The 14,421-nt window shown below is 33.2% G+C and overlaps 1 protein-coding gene across 1 annotated transcript; it reads right to left on the bottom strand.

Moving 5' to 3' along the window:
- Nucleotides 1–314: 314 nt before the first annotated feature.
- Nucleotides 315–1,626, bottom strand: LOC121126182 (leukocyte elastase inhibitor). The gene has a single exon (XM_040721490.2). It carries the CDS (start codon nucleotides 1,539–1,541, stop codon nucleotides 384–386), a length of 1,158 nt encoding a protein of 385 aa, XP_040577424.1. The 5' UTR covers nucleotides 1,542–1,626; the 3' UTR covers nucleotides 315–383.
- Between the last annotated feature and the right edge of the window lie 12,795 nt (nucleotides 1,627–14,421).

Genomic DNA, 14,421 nt, shown 5'->3' with positions numbered 1-14,421 from the left:
TTTTATATTACTAGTACGTGAAATACGAAAAAAACCACTGAGGGGTTTTTGCAAAGTTCTAAGTGTAAGGCCTAGTTGGACTTAGAGGAGTAGAATTGAGGATCTAGGTTAGAGTAATTCCTGCTTATATCTCAAAGCTGCTGACTGATAATGAAAAGAAACTTCATAGCAGCTAAGCTTCTCTTTTCCCAAACATTCTTCAAATTGTCAGTTTGACAATTTTAATTTTTGGATTTATTTATTATGGAAGATCATATTTTTTAAAACTTTTTTTTGAACTTTCTTTTAAAAAAAATAAAAAAAGAACAACGATCTTTAATCCTTGTACAATATTTTAAATTTCGTTTATTTTTACAAAATAATTACACATGTACAATAAGAGATTAAAGTGAGGGATCCACTACTCGACCCGACATTAATATCATCCCAGTAGCCTTGTCTTTAATCATAAATACAAAGGGATGATCCACAACAAATGGGTCTGAAAATATTGCAGACTCAACCATAGCTATGATTCCTGAGGCAGAGGCTGCCTCACTTCCCTCTTCAGATACTTCAATCACGGCCTTTTGAACTATTTTTGAAACAAAGAGCCCTCCCGGTTCACCTCCAATTCCAGAAAGATCCGCTTTTGGATCAAATAGATCCTCTATTCCTAGAGAGTTGCAAGCTTCCACGAGATCATGTGTTGATTCTAATTTGAATTTTGGTAATTGAATAAGGCTGTGAACTGAATTTGAGGCTTTTTCTAGAATGGTGGGATCAAATTCCTCGGATACTAATTTAGCTTCCAGCTCTGGAAGACCGAATGGCTCCTTTGGGACGAGCAAGTACATTACAATCCGTTCTCCTTTGAACGGTATCGCGGCAATCGTACATTTTAAAAGATCCACGCTCTTGGTAGCAAATTTCAATTTAGGAGCAAACATGGTTGGAACAGTTACTATCTTGTCAGGAGTCACATGGAACTCCTTCTCCGTCGTTAGGGTTGGGTCAAATTTGGATGCCCAGTCATTTTTAAAATATATAGCGTTTACTAATATATTACTTGTATCCACTTCAATGGTGCCCTTTTCGAAAAGCTCCGGGATTTTATCATTCGTATTTTTAGAGACCCATTCGTTAATACTATTTCTAGCTTCTTCATTTTTCGTATAGTCAAGAGATTGAACTTCAGAGCCAAAACACTTCACTACATCCTCTAAATATTCATCACAGACTTTTAATGTATTGGATGGGAAGATAGAATTGGCCACCTCCAAACAAACATTTTCATCAGATTTTGTTAGTGAAGTAATATCAGAATAAGTTGACTTGAGGGACTCAACATCCTCTGGCAAATTAAGGGCATGCTTTAGTTGTTCATATGTATCCCCTTTGGCTCCAAGGGAGGTCATACATAGAACATTAGAAATGCTGTAGCTTGAAAACACAGCATTTTCTTCTGGTCCTTTGCTTTTGAGAATAAGTTCTGTTCCAAATTTATGAAAGTTTTTGGCAAGGGCTTTGACTCCTGGAGTTTTAGCAATATCGCTACTCATATTGAATTTCTTTAAAAAATAATGATACACTTGCGAAAACTTATGGGATGTATTAGATACTAATGGGCCAATATGAAAAACACCTTCTCTAAAAATAATAACTTGTAAACGCCTATTACAGATGTTTCATTCCTCTACGTATGTGTGCAAATATATTAGGGTGTCTCTTATTGTGAGTTTTAGGAAAATTGCACAATTTTATTTTTTTTGCTCAATGACATTTTGTTGAATACCATTTAACTAAAGGACAATTTGTAGAACGGACATTTTGCAGAGGGACTAATAGGTTATTTGGGCGAAAAATATATTAAATATATATATAAAAAGATGAAAAGGTATTGTTTGTATGCTTTACATATTTAGTGATGTAAATTGTATAAAGTTTTTAGCAGGCCCGTTTTTTTGGAATTGGTAATCGAAAAGAATGAATTTTCTTTTCCTTAGAAGTTGTCATTATTATTCAATTCCTTCTGTTAGTGAACTTCCTATTCTTCTAAAAACACACAATTATATTCAAAACCTGATTGGACATTCGTGTGAGGCCATAGTAGATGGTGAGTAACCTTGATGAATTGTTGCAGAGTTATAGTTGTAACTCCTTGTTACACTCAGAGTAGAATTGAAGATCAACCTCGGAGTAATTCTTGCCCATGTCTTTGTTTGTTTCTTTCTTCCCCTTCTTCCTTGTCTCAATTGTTTATAGCTGATCTCCTCCAAAACTTCCTTCAAATTGTAAGAGTTACCATGTCGATTTTTGTTTTCTTTTTAATTAACATACCCATTATATACAAAATTGAAATCAGTATCTATATATGTCATATAAGGTAAATCGATATACAAACATGATATCGATTTGAATGGAAGAAGTGCTCTTGCCTGATATTATGATTGTTCTGAATCCATGTATTATATTTTTTAACATGAATTATCCTTCATCTCGAATCATAACTTATTAATAAGAGAGAAGTGTTAAGCACTTCTTCCATTCGAATCGATGTAATGTTTGTTTATTGTTTAATTTATATTAAGTTCTACAACGGTAAAGATTCGAACTAAATTCGAACCAAATATTACTGCGTTAAATTTATATAATGATCATTAATGACTATGATAAAAAAATAAACATTTTCTACAAAAGAACATCCACTAGTTTACCTAATATGACATAGGAACAATACCGATTCCCCCAAAGTTTGGGGGTAAAAATAGTCCCTCAAAAACTAGGACAATAGCCTGGAATAATCATAGGAATGCTTGAGCTACCCACCTCGTAAATCGTAGTCGTAAATGTAGCTTTTATCACCATGTTAGAGGGAAATATTATTGAATACTCTCAAACACCCCCAAGATCCCTAATAAATTATCATTTTGAGGGCCTTTTCTGATATAATTAACTTTTTATGTAGGGGAAAAAAATCCACGAAATTGAGATGATACTGGCACATACACGCAATCCCAACTAGGGGCTCTTGAGTAGTCAATATAAGAATATTAGTACATCATATCTAAGAGTAAAGTTTCCTCTTTAAATATCATAAATGGATACATTTCATGGCGCAGTCGGATTACGAACTATAGTAAACTTAATTTATATTGGTCGATCTTTATCAATATAATCCTCCTTTATTATATCATCAATAATGTATAAAAAATCATTTCTCGGAGATTTTCTAAAAATGGACCTAGCAACAACATCCGTCACTATTCAGAAAAAGTCGAATTTCTTAAGAATGAAGGATCCACCTCAGCTATCACAAAACGGTGTGATAATTTAAAAACAACGATTGAATCATGCAAGGAATTACCTTCATCAGTACCATTTAAAATTGTCAAACAAGCCGATTAAAAGAAGCTTGTAATATAGTTTATGAACGTTACGTTACACTTTATGTGAGATTTTTCCTGGCGAAAGTGACTCATAAGTAGATACATGCCTCTCAATGTCAACCAGGATCCATTGTTAATAAAGGTATTTGAATTGGTATAATAAATATTTATCCTTAGAGACAAGGATGGTATTCTACATAGTATTGTGTTATTCCTTATTTAGGACTGAAAACTGATTTCCTGCCTAGTTCACTCTCAATCCGGTCCAGTTCAGTCCTACAAACTCTTATAAAGTTGGGTCCTTTGACTTCATTACTTAACTTTATTTTTTCTTTTTGAATCAGTTGTAGTACTGACAGTCTTTGGGATAGGTCCCAAAGACTGATGGGACCGGTTCTAAGACTGAACTGAATAAATAAGGACCACCACCACCACCCTAGTTTTACATAGTTTTATGTTATTAGGAAAAAATTGAATATATACCATTTTTCAATATGGTGCTAAATATTTTGAAGGGCGTCACCAAAATATTCATTAAGGTCAAAATATTTTGCAGAGTGAACTTTTACAATGGAGGAAATAATATGGAAGGGTTAGACTTGAGTTAAATTAAAACATGGATTTTATGAACCACCCTAATCGACATATATATGTACAAATGTTTATTAAATAGATGAAAAAATATGTTCATATTTGAACTCTTTATTGTAGAAATACGACTATCTTCGTATATATGTCTGCCTGTCTGCCGTATTCCACCTGCCTACTTAATTACAAACAGGATTCATAAGTAATCGCTTGATTTCACAGATGCAAATCCTGTTTCAACTGGCGATTTGTTGATTTTAAGAACTCTGATTGGTTAACAGGCTCTGGGAACCGTTTTTCGAGAGTAGAAGGGTTGTAATCATGTGTACTTTGAAGGTTTTTTTTGGAATTTACACCTAACTTCTTTAAAACAACATAGATTTAGTGTTTTTTCCCTGTAGGTGTTTTAATTATTTTTCACAAGTTGACACTTGTAGGGGTTAAAACTTTACTTACTATGAACTCAAAAAAAGTATTCCATAAGATTTTGAGTTTTACATTAATTTATATGAATCAAGTTTAGAATTTTGTTTAGAATTTGTGTCATTAATTCAATGTATATAAAACTTAATAAATATCCTCTAAAAATAACAATTGGGAACAAGAAAAATACATAAGTCTGGCTAACATATAAATATTTTTTTTTTTCAAATGTTTTCTTCCACTTTTGACAGTTAAGGTTGCGAATGGATAAAAAAAGCTAAACGTGATTCATAATTTGAAGAATGAATTTCTTTTTATTAGGAGTGGTCATTATGATTTAACTCCTGATTAGGGAATTTTTTTTCCAACTACATTCAATTATATTCAAAACCTGATTGAACATTCGTATGTGGCCATAAAAGATGCCCGCATTGGTGAAGTGATTAGCACTTTTTCCTTTCGAATCGAGAAAACACCAAAGTTGTAGGTGAAAATAGATGCGATCTCAGGTCGGATTAATACCTTATCTATTCTGGCCTGGGCTATACTTTGGACAATGTTCAGATATATTTTAGGGATTAATATTGAATTATACCAATTTTAATAAAAGTAAGAAGTTGTCAAATTGTCAGGGTTACCATGTTGATTTACACTTTGTTTTTGTTTAACATGGCCAAAATACTGTTGATTTTCATCACTTGATGTAAATCCGGAGCACTTTTTAGCAGACGAGCTTTGTTGTCGTTGATAACCTTAGCAGTGTGTTATATTTTATAAAGTTGAGATTTTTTTTTTTCATTCTTGATGAGAATACATGTAAGTATAAAGTATAACCACGAGTGTAATGATGATGATTTGTTGGGGACTTAAGACTAGTGTTGTGACGGTCATTATTTATTCGGTCAAGTCCAGTCTTAGGACTAGTCCTATATGACAGAGAGAAAAGCATTATGGAGTTATAAGTATAAGTACTTGATTGACTTCCCAATCAAAATGGCCGCGATTCTTCCAAGGCCGGTGATTAGGGGAGGGGAATAAAACAAAAAAGGAAGGCAGTATGTCCCAGAACAAAGTTTGGCAACAAGACAGTAGATGGGGAAGCATGGCGGATTTAATAAATACATTTCTCTCTCTTTCTAATTCTGGTGACATCATTGGGACAACTCTTCCTTACAAGTAGTACATAAACTTGAGAAGTAAAAAATTTAATACAAGTTATCATTTTCATAGAAGTGATTGATTAATATTACTAAATATAATGGCAAATTATTTTTTATGTAGTATTAATAACCGCGAGTGTTCCAATGACGTCACCAGAAATAGAAAGATAGAGAAATTTATTGAATAAATCTGCCGTACTTCCCCAGATATTTTCTTGTTACCTAACTTTGTTCTAGTAACATTGGTATGTCCGACAATTCTTTTGCTAGCTAGTCACCAAATATTCTATATCCTTCAATATGGCGGAGTTTTCTCTTCTTCTCGCCCACCCACAATAGCTAGGAGTCGAGGGGGGGGGGGTATGTGATATGATAAATATCGCCTTGTACATATCAAAATATTTTAATCTGTATATATTAGCATTTTATGAATCAATAATTGGGGGGGGGGAAGAATTTCAAGATGAGTATACTCTGAAGTTTTCGTCATAAACAAGTCATTTTTCAATTACTCCAGTGTTTAACCACGTGTCATAGGATACAACTTCATCCCATATAGCAAGCACTACTGACAATGCTCGTCCCGGATCCTGCTCAAACCTAAACAATTGAATTGAGGATGGTCATTTCTGTCTAAATATGACGTTGCTAGAACAAGAGAAGAACTTGTCCTCATTGCCTTCCTCTCATAGATGCTCGGAGCCAAATTTGATAAAGTATCATGACAGCTAAACTGCTCTTCTTTTAAACATTCTACAAATTGTCGTTTTTTTATAGCTTTAATCAGAAGGACAACTAAAACTTAAATACGTTATTTGTAATTTTAATGATATTGTTGTCAGTTCGCTCTCATAATAAAAGTGATGTCGTTTTAAATGACAGGCAGGATATTGCAAATGAGATGCTACTATTATAATGAATAGGTTTCAAAGTAGGTGTGGACAACGATCATATATTTCAACTGAGTGATATGTACATGGTTGTATAACTACGTATATCTTAACTCCTTGAATAGCTAGGCAACAAAGGAACAATAACACAAGTGTTTTCTATTTTAAATATACTTTTACATAGCATAGACGGAATAGTATATTTATAATGTTTCAATCTGTAGAGGAGACATTAATGGAAATAATATATTTATAACTGCAGGTATGTTAAAGGATTAAATAAAAAATAGATTTGTGGGCGAAATGTTATTTGATGTAGCCTTTTCTTTTGATTTCAGTGATGCTAAAATTTCTTATATTCATTCGAGAGCGACGGAGTAATCTGGAATGTTCGACAAAAATTACTCCTTTATTTTATTTGATATTATATCTCGCAAAATCATAATCCAGAATTAATTAAGCAGAGAAAATACATAAATTTATAACTACTGAGTATATTACTTTATATATTATCGAGAACGAAATGAGTACCCCCTACAACTTTTTTTTGCATGCCTACATATATATTAGTGTTGAAAGGAAAGCCGGCCCACTACCGATTTTTATAAGGTTTGGTCTGAAGTGAATTATTTTTTACAGATTTGGACTAATATTTCGGATATAAATTGTGATCTCAGACCGTAAACTGAAATTTAATTGTTTTCAAATCGTGGACCTATTTTTTTGTTCTCGATCAATGAACTAATTCTACCCATTCTTGATGTATACGTTGTACAAATATGACTTATTCAACACTTTTAACTTCATATGACATTAATGTAGGTCAATGTTCACATTTTTGAAGCACTCATGACGACATCAACAATTCTTCTATAGCCATAGAATCGGTCTAGACCAAAAAAAAAAAAAAAAAAAAAGACCGATCTAGAACAAATGAGTTCGGCCCAATAAAAATCAATATGGTCTCAGATTGGTCTAGAAACACAACACAAAGTTATTATTTACATATGTGCAAACATTGATTTTTGCATAAGTTTTGAGAGTTTGATTGTTAAATACTTGCGATTGTCGTAATTATGTAAAGGGATTTTCACAAAACTTGTGGCTAACTAGGGGTGGGGAGGCTAAGTAAGATCTAAAATTACGCATGAGTAGGCAGAAATGACGTCATAGGAAAGGAGGGAGTAAAATTTAACAAAGTATTAAAATTTATTTTTCTTGAAAAAAGGCTACTTTTCGTAAAATGGAGGAAAATCTTTCTAAAATACCTAAAGAAGACCTAAAGAAAAAGTTCAATTAGGAATAAAATAAAAAAAAAACCATTTTTTTAGGGAGGAGGGTTGTCAAAAAAACACACTTTGTGCTAGGGGAGGAAAGAAAATAACCACGTAAGAGTCATGATGTGTGTTGGGGAGTAAAAAAAAAATGTGAAGAATAGACCACGTAGTTCATGAATGGGCTCTAACTAGAGATGTTAACGGCCATTTTAAAATTTCAACGAGTAGTCAGAAAAAACGTGTCCAACCGTGCTCAACGGTTATTAATACATAGGGATGGGCATTTTGTAGAGTGCAAGGAAAAAAGGGAAGTTGGTATGGTACTACAGAATTAATACCCTTATGACATCCGTTGATCCTGTGATTTAGGAGGGAAAAAATGTATTACTGCGATCGAAAGGGACACCTTCAACATTCAAATGCCAACCCCCCAAATGCAAGGATTTGGTTGTTTTCTTGAAAGTATTTACTAATGACAACAAACAAGATTCATTTTAACATACCCGCGTAACCCTTTAAGTATAACATTAATATATTGTATATTGAAAATGCAGATAAATTATGAACTATATACAATAACAAACAGAAAAGTTCGCCTTTTTACATGAACACGCCTGCAATATTTAATTAATACGACTACACTATTATCTTTTAGATCAAAAATATTTATATGATTTACATCAGGGAGCACTGTATAAACACATGTATACGGATAAATTGTGTAAATCTTTAGAGGCTTATAACGAAACGAATTATTATTTGAACGCTTCATTTAATGGTAGTTAACCATGACCTAATTTAAGCTAATTTACCATTTTTAAATATCAATAAATTGGATAACTTAAATTTTAGCTCTTTAACGGTGGCATTGCTCAGAGAGTTATTTGCGTTCAAATTATTTTGAAAATTTCCCAATATGAAAATGAATTAAAAAAACTCCAAAAAAAAACCCCAATTTGTTTTGTTTATTATAAATTGAAGAAATTAACTCATTTTCATAACAAACTCAGGAGCAAATTTTGATGTATGCCCAATACAATTTTGTTCCATAGTATGAGACCTATTAAATTAGTCTGTCTCGAACTAAGTATCAACAATAGCTATTGATAAGGGTCACTCACCCATATTATAGAACAATTTGGTAGCAATCAACAATAAAACAATATTTGACATGGTAGTCAGATCAATGATATATCAGTCCTTATTTAGGACTGAAGACCAGGGGCGTGGCTAACTTTCATCATTTGTTTTATTCACAGGTAAGGACAGTTTTGAGGAATTTGTAGATATTTTACAATTTTTTTACTAATGATCATCTGGGGTGTAAAAACGATTTATGTCATCAAAAAAGTATTAAACCACGTGTTACAAATAAAATGACCAAAAAAAAATCAAGTTTCTTAAAATTTAAATGGTCAAAGTGGGGACCACCCAAAACTGGAAGTAGTTTTTAAATACTATTTTATCTCGGATAGCTGAAACAAATCAAAACAATTTTTTGTTTCTATACCATGTCACAATGCATGTACGATCTCTTCAGCATCGGCGTCCCTCCCGAGAAAGCTGGAGAGACTGTTGGTATCTCCATACTGCCTACAACATTGAAAAGTCTATTAAAGAGTGCCCAAGATTGCAGCAACAATAATAATTACTTTTCACCTGGCTCCCCGTGGCTCTTTTCCAGCCCTGACGACAATCCCTTTCACTTTGCAGTTTGAGATGTCTTGGAAGAGAATGTCAGCTATACCTTCCCTCCAGAGTTAGATTTGTTCTGTTCTCATTATGCAAGCAAACAATAGTTGAAACAGTAAATAAAAGTTTTTTTACCCCATGTCTCGACGTGCCGTTTTCAGTGCCAACAAGGCTACAGAAACCGTTGGCATTTCTATTTAGACTGCCCCTACAACATCAAGAAGTCCATCATAGCCCCATGCAGCCAAGAATAATCAAAACAATATGATGACTTCTGGCCTGCTTTTATGTGGCCCTTATCAGCCCTTAACCTCAATTTCTTGGACTTACCAGTTTGAGACGACTTGGAGAAAATTGTTGGGGGAGGGGGCCTAGTCCCAAAAATTATCAACTTTGTAGTGCAACCACTTGTTTAAACCGGTTATTGATTGAGCCGCCAAAGAGGCTAGCCATGTTGAAGACTACAATCCCGTCCAGTTCAGTCCTGCATATCAAGCCTAAAACTGATAAAGTTTGGTCTTTGATAACCTCAATTAACTTTATTTATTTCTTTTTTTATAATGAGTTTTAGTATTACTGGCAGTCCGAAGGGCCCCCTGTCTTAAGGACCGGTCATAAGACTGGACATAGCCGAATGAAGAAGAACTGATAAAACAGAAAATAAAATTCTTTGAGCCTTTCATAAAGAGGTCCCAGACATGTTCAACTTAATCTTAGGGAAATCCAATTATTTAATCTATATATATAACTGAAGACTCAGTCAGCCATTGATGGCTGGCTTTAATCTAATAAAAAGTGTAGGACTCTTAAGACGTCTGAAATAGTTACATATATATCTATGGCGTGTCAATATATAAACAATATTGACCAGAAATAAAGAAGTGGAGGAAATCCCTATTGATTTTTTTCCTTCTAATATACATTCTGCCAATATTTCTTAGACAGATTTGAGTCAATCATTGACTGTGTACACAAACTACTGGGATAAGTTAATACACCCAATGATTTTAATATTACTTTCGAACAGTGTTTCCCAACATTTTGAACCATTTGAGAAGAGGCCATCAGGAAATTACTCCAATTTATAAAATATTTTCTACCAAATACATTCAAGAATCTGACATATATTGCGATTATGAATGAATGATCATTTATTTTTAAAGCAACTGCATATTCTGCTAATTCTTCATCAGAGAAGCATATCACCCCTCCCTTCAACATGCTGCTTGAGGTTGCATAGAAGACCCTACAACGCTTCACGGAATTGGTGATGCTTTTGAGTCTCTCCTCAAATCTCTATGACCTTCTCAGCAGCACCCTTGACACCCATTGACATGGTATTTTAACTTTTCTTATAACAAATCTAGCAATTAAATGAATTTATTTGAGCCAGATGCTTCCCAATTTGATTCAATCTACCCGGATATCGACTAACTCCGCAACACTGGTGGGAGAAACAACATATGGATGGTGTGAAAATAACAAAATAGAGACTAGACATGTTCAATAGAGGCTGAGACGTTGTGTTGAGTGATCTAAGGAGCTGCTACATTTGGTTTCATAGTATAAATTTATATTTTACATGGGATGAAAAGTACCGGGTTTTTGTCCTTCAAAATTAACATTATTCGTCAATAATATCTCTACGTGAGTGCAACACAATCATTGTAGTGCTTTGTATGTGCAATGCCACTTTTATAAATCACTTTATCTTTTGCTTTAAAATAGTCCTCAGTTTCAGCAACAACCTATTTCTTGGAGAAAAGTTTCTTACCTGCAAGGATCTTTTAAGGTCTGTAAACAGCCATTAGTCGCTGAGAGGCAAATCTTGAGAGTAAAGTGAATGCGGAAGCAATTCTAAGTTCAATTAATGTAGGTTTGCCATTGTTTTGATTGACTTTTAACACGGTGCCTTGTTCCTGTGAAACAATACTTTCTTCTTATTCAAATGGGCCTGCTTTTCCATTATTTCGTCTTTCGAAAACTCTGGTAACTGTATATAATATCCACTCTGGACGATATTTCCCTTCTCAAGTTAGTCTTTGAATATTATGACATACGCAACCCAAAATGCCAAGTTGGGGATTTTGGGCTCTTTGGACGAGGTTAACGTGTTGCTGTCCGTTCAGATGATGATCGTTCCGATTCTAGAGTCTAGTGATGGACCCATGTTTTATCCATTATGACCCACCCAAGTAAAAATTTCTATTTTTTAAGTTTAAACATGGCCAAACACTACCTAGAATCATCAGCAGACTTTTGTTTTTGGTCAACAGTGAGCAACAGCGGCAACGACTTTGAACAGAGGTTTCTCATGGATAAATTGGCACTCTTGCAATATTAAGGAAACATGTTCTTTTGATATTTTTATGTTGTAACTAACTCTGACATGTTCATTTTCCGACTATTCAAAACAATTTTGTGAGGTTTTTTTAATGTTTTCTGTACTTGCCACCTCATTTGGAGGGCCATTACTTAGTCAGAACAGCTCGTCATCAAATTTTGAATTTAAAGAAAAAAAAATAGAATGTGAAGCCCTGTACTTTTCCTCCTTTGTGCTAAATGCTTCAATATGTTTTTCACTGTATTTGATATATTTAATACATTCACCTTAAAATCAATTAGCAACCCCTAGGCGTTGGTCGGAGCTCAAAAGTTGGGAACCACTAGTTTAGAGCCTTTATTTGATTTAAAGGACTTCGATTCGCAACATGGCATTTTCCAAATAGATTAGATTACTCTAAAAATACTTTTGAATACTACCGCTTTTCCTGCCTACTAAAAAATACTACCACAAATATTATTCATCTTCACTTATGTACTTATATTTTCACTTCATTCTAATTAAAACACATAAATAAGTTCAATAGAGGTACAATTTTCACTATTAACACTACTACGTGTTAAAAGCATGTAGTTTTGTTTTCTCATACAAGTAATAATATATTTTTCAAAGATGGAAAATTGATTTGATACTTCAGATCTGATTTGCAGTACAATTGTTATTAAGGGAGTGGGGAAAAAAACAGTAATTTCATTATGAAAAATATGTTTTTTCATGTTCAAAAGCGTCATTATCTAAGAAAGTTAAGTGTTTTGTTTACGTTGAGAGATTTAGCCTAAAAAATAAAAAAATATCGTAGTACACATTTTTTGTATTACTCTTATAGTAGCGGGTGTACCTAGGATTCTTCATAGTTATTCAGGGTCGACGAACAGACAAAATAAAGCGTTATTACTATTAATATTCACCAACGACTTAACTTGGTTGTAGACTAGGGGGAATGGGGGTTATAAGTGACAATTCCTTCTACATAAAGAGTATAATTGAGGATCGACATCGGTTTCATTCTTGCATATGTCCCTGCTAGAATTCTAGGACTATTGACACAAAATTGATAGTTAATATATTCTGTCATTTTTGTATATCCTTTTATTTATTTAGAGTGCTACAACGGTAAAGGATTCGAAGTACATATTACTGTTTTGTGTTTATATAAGTATACTGAATGAATATTATTTTTTTTCTGTAAAATAAAACTAATTAATTTACCATCATGGGATATACATATATTTAGCATATGAACAATACCTATTTTTCATAGCATCATTTTAAATTAAATTAAAATATAAAATCACCTATATCAATAATAGGTGATGTAAAAACGTCTGAGGGTTTTTCGCTTTCGTTTGACAATTAAAAAAAACAAAAACAACAACATAATATCCCTGTTCAACTTGACAATTTCCATTAATTCATTGACGTTTTTGGTGACTGGCCTACCAGATCGTTCTTCATCTTCGACGTTCATATTACCAGAAATGAATCCTTGGAACAACTGTTTTTTTTTTTTAAATCTTCCTTTTTATTGGTTAGATGGAGTTGCCCTGATTCAGTATAAGTAAATATTATAGTATTACATTTACTCCATCAAACCTTGGAATCTTTTGTGATATCCATATATACTAACTATATTCTTTCGATAGAAATGTCTAGAGGACTGAGCTACGCACATTGATTTCAAGAGAATGCTTTATCCCGAGGGCGATGTCCATGATCTACGTCAATTCCATGAACCACCCCTTTGCTCTTTCATTCTATACTGTAATGGTTTCATACACTGTATCCATTTTTTGACCCCTTGCTCCACCTTTTTAGCTTGATTATAGACATACTGAAGAATGTATCGAATTTTCACTTTTTTTACGTCCATTTTGGAAAGCTGTAACACAAAACTGGATTCACCAAACACAAAACTATAGATGCGCTTTTTTAAAGGTCTGATATTGGTTTCTAAAATAAACAAAAACACATTTTGAACTATAGCTAAAAATCTTGTTAAATTCTAACTCAGTTTAAATAAGCCGATCAGAGTAGAAACTTGTAGAGCTATTTTAATAGAATCCTCAGAAAGATACCAAGTGGTCCATTGAAAGTGAAACACTTACTAGTTCAATAATGAAGGCTCAGAGATTAAAATTAATTCATATTTGATTTATTAAATTATAAGCAATAAGTTAAAACAAAAAAAACCCCAAAAACATGGCTTCTCTAGCTTACGTATAAGTAGAAAAAATGACGAATTTCCAAGCAATTGGGCATCTACCACTGTATAGACAATCAGCAAGTCTGAAACGTTGGAGACGAAGAAGGGCTCTTGTCAAAAAGGCCAACCTGGATCCGGAGGAGATAAAAAAGAGCAAAAGACAATCCCTCAAGTCAATTAGGGCTTATGCAAGAGATCTCATCATACTCTCTGAATCAGACCCTCATTCGGATAATTTAAAACTTACTCTTAGTATTGACGGAGTGCATCATTGTCCTTCAAAAATATTATAGCTCTAAATATTTTATCACTGTATTTTGATGTTAACTTTTTAAATATTCAGAGTAATTATCTGATTATTTTTAATAATTCCTTGAATTTTTTTATGGATAGATCAGTTCTTTTAAATTTTTCAATTTCGTTCAGTGAAAACGTTAAACTTTTTTGAATTTGTCTAAAATTGAGACATAACAAGA

The sequence above is a fragment of the Lepeophtheirus salmonis genome, chromosome 11, assembly GCF_016086655.4.
Source record: "Lepeophtheirus salmonis chromosome 11, UVic_Lsal_1.4, whole genome shotgun sequence".
In the NCBI taxonomy this organism is placed as follows: domain Eukaryota; kingdom Metazoa; phylum Arthropoda; class Copepoda; order Siphonostomatoida; family Caligidae; genus Lepeophtheirus; species Lepeophtheirus salmonis.
The sequence above is the reverse complement of the archived record's forward strand: the minus strand, read 5'-3'. Positions and strand labels throughout refer to the sequence as shown.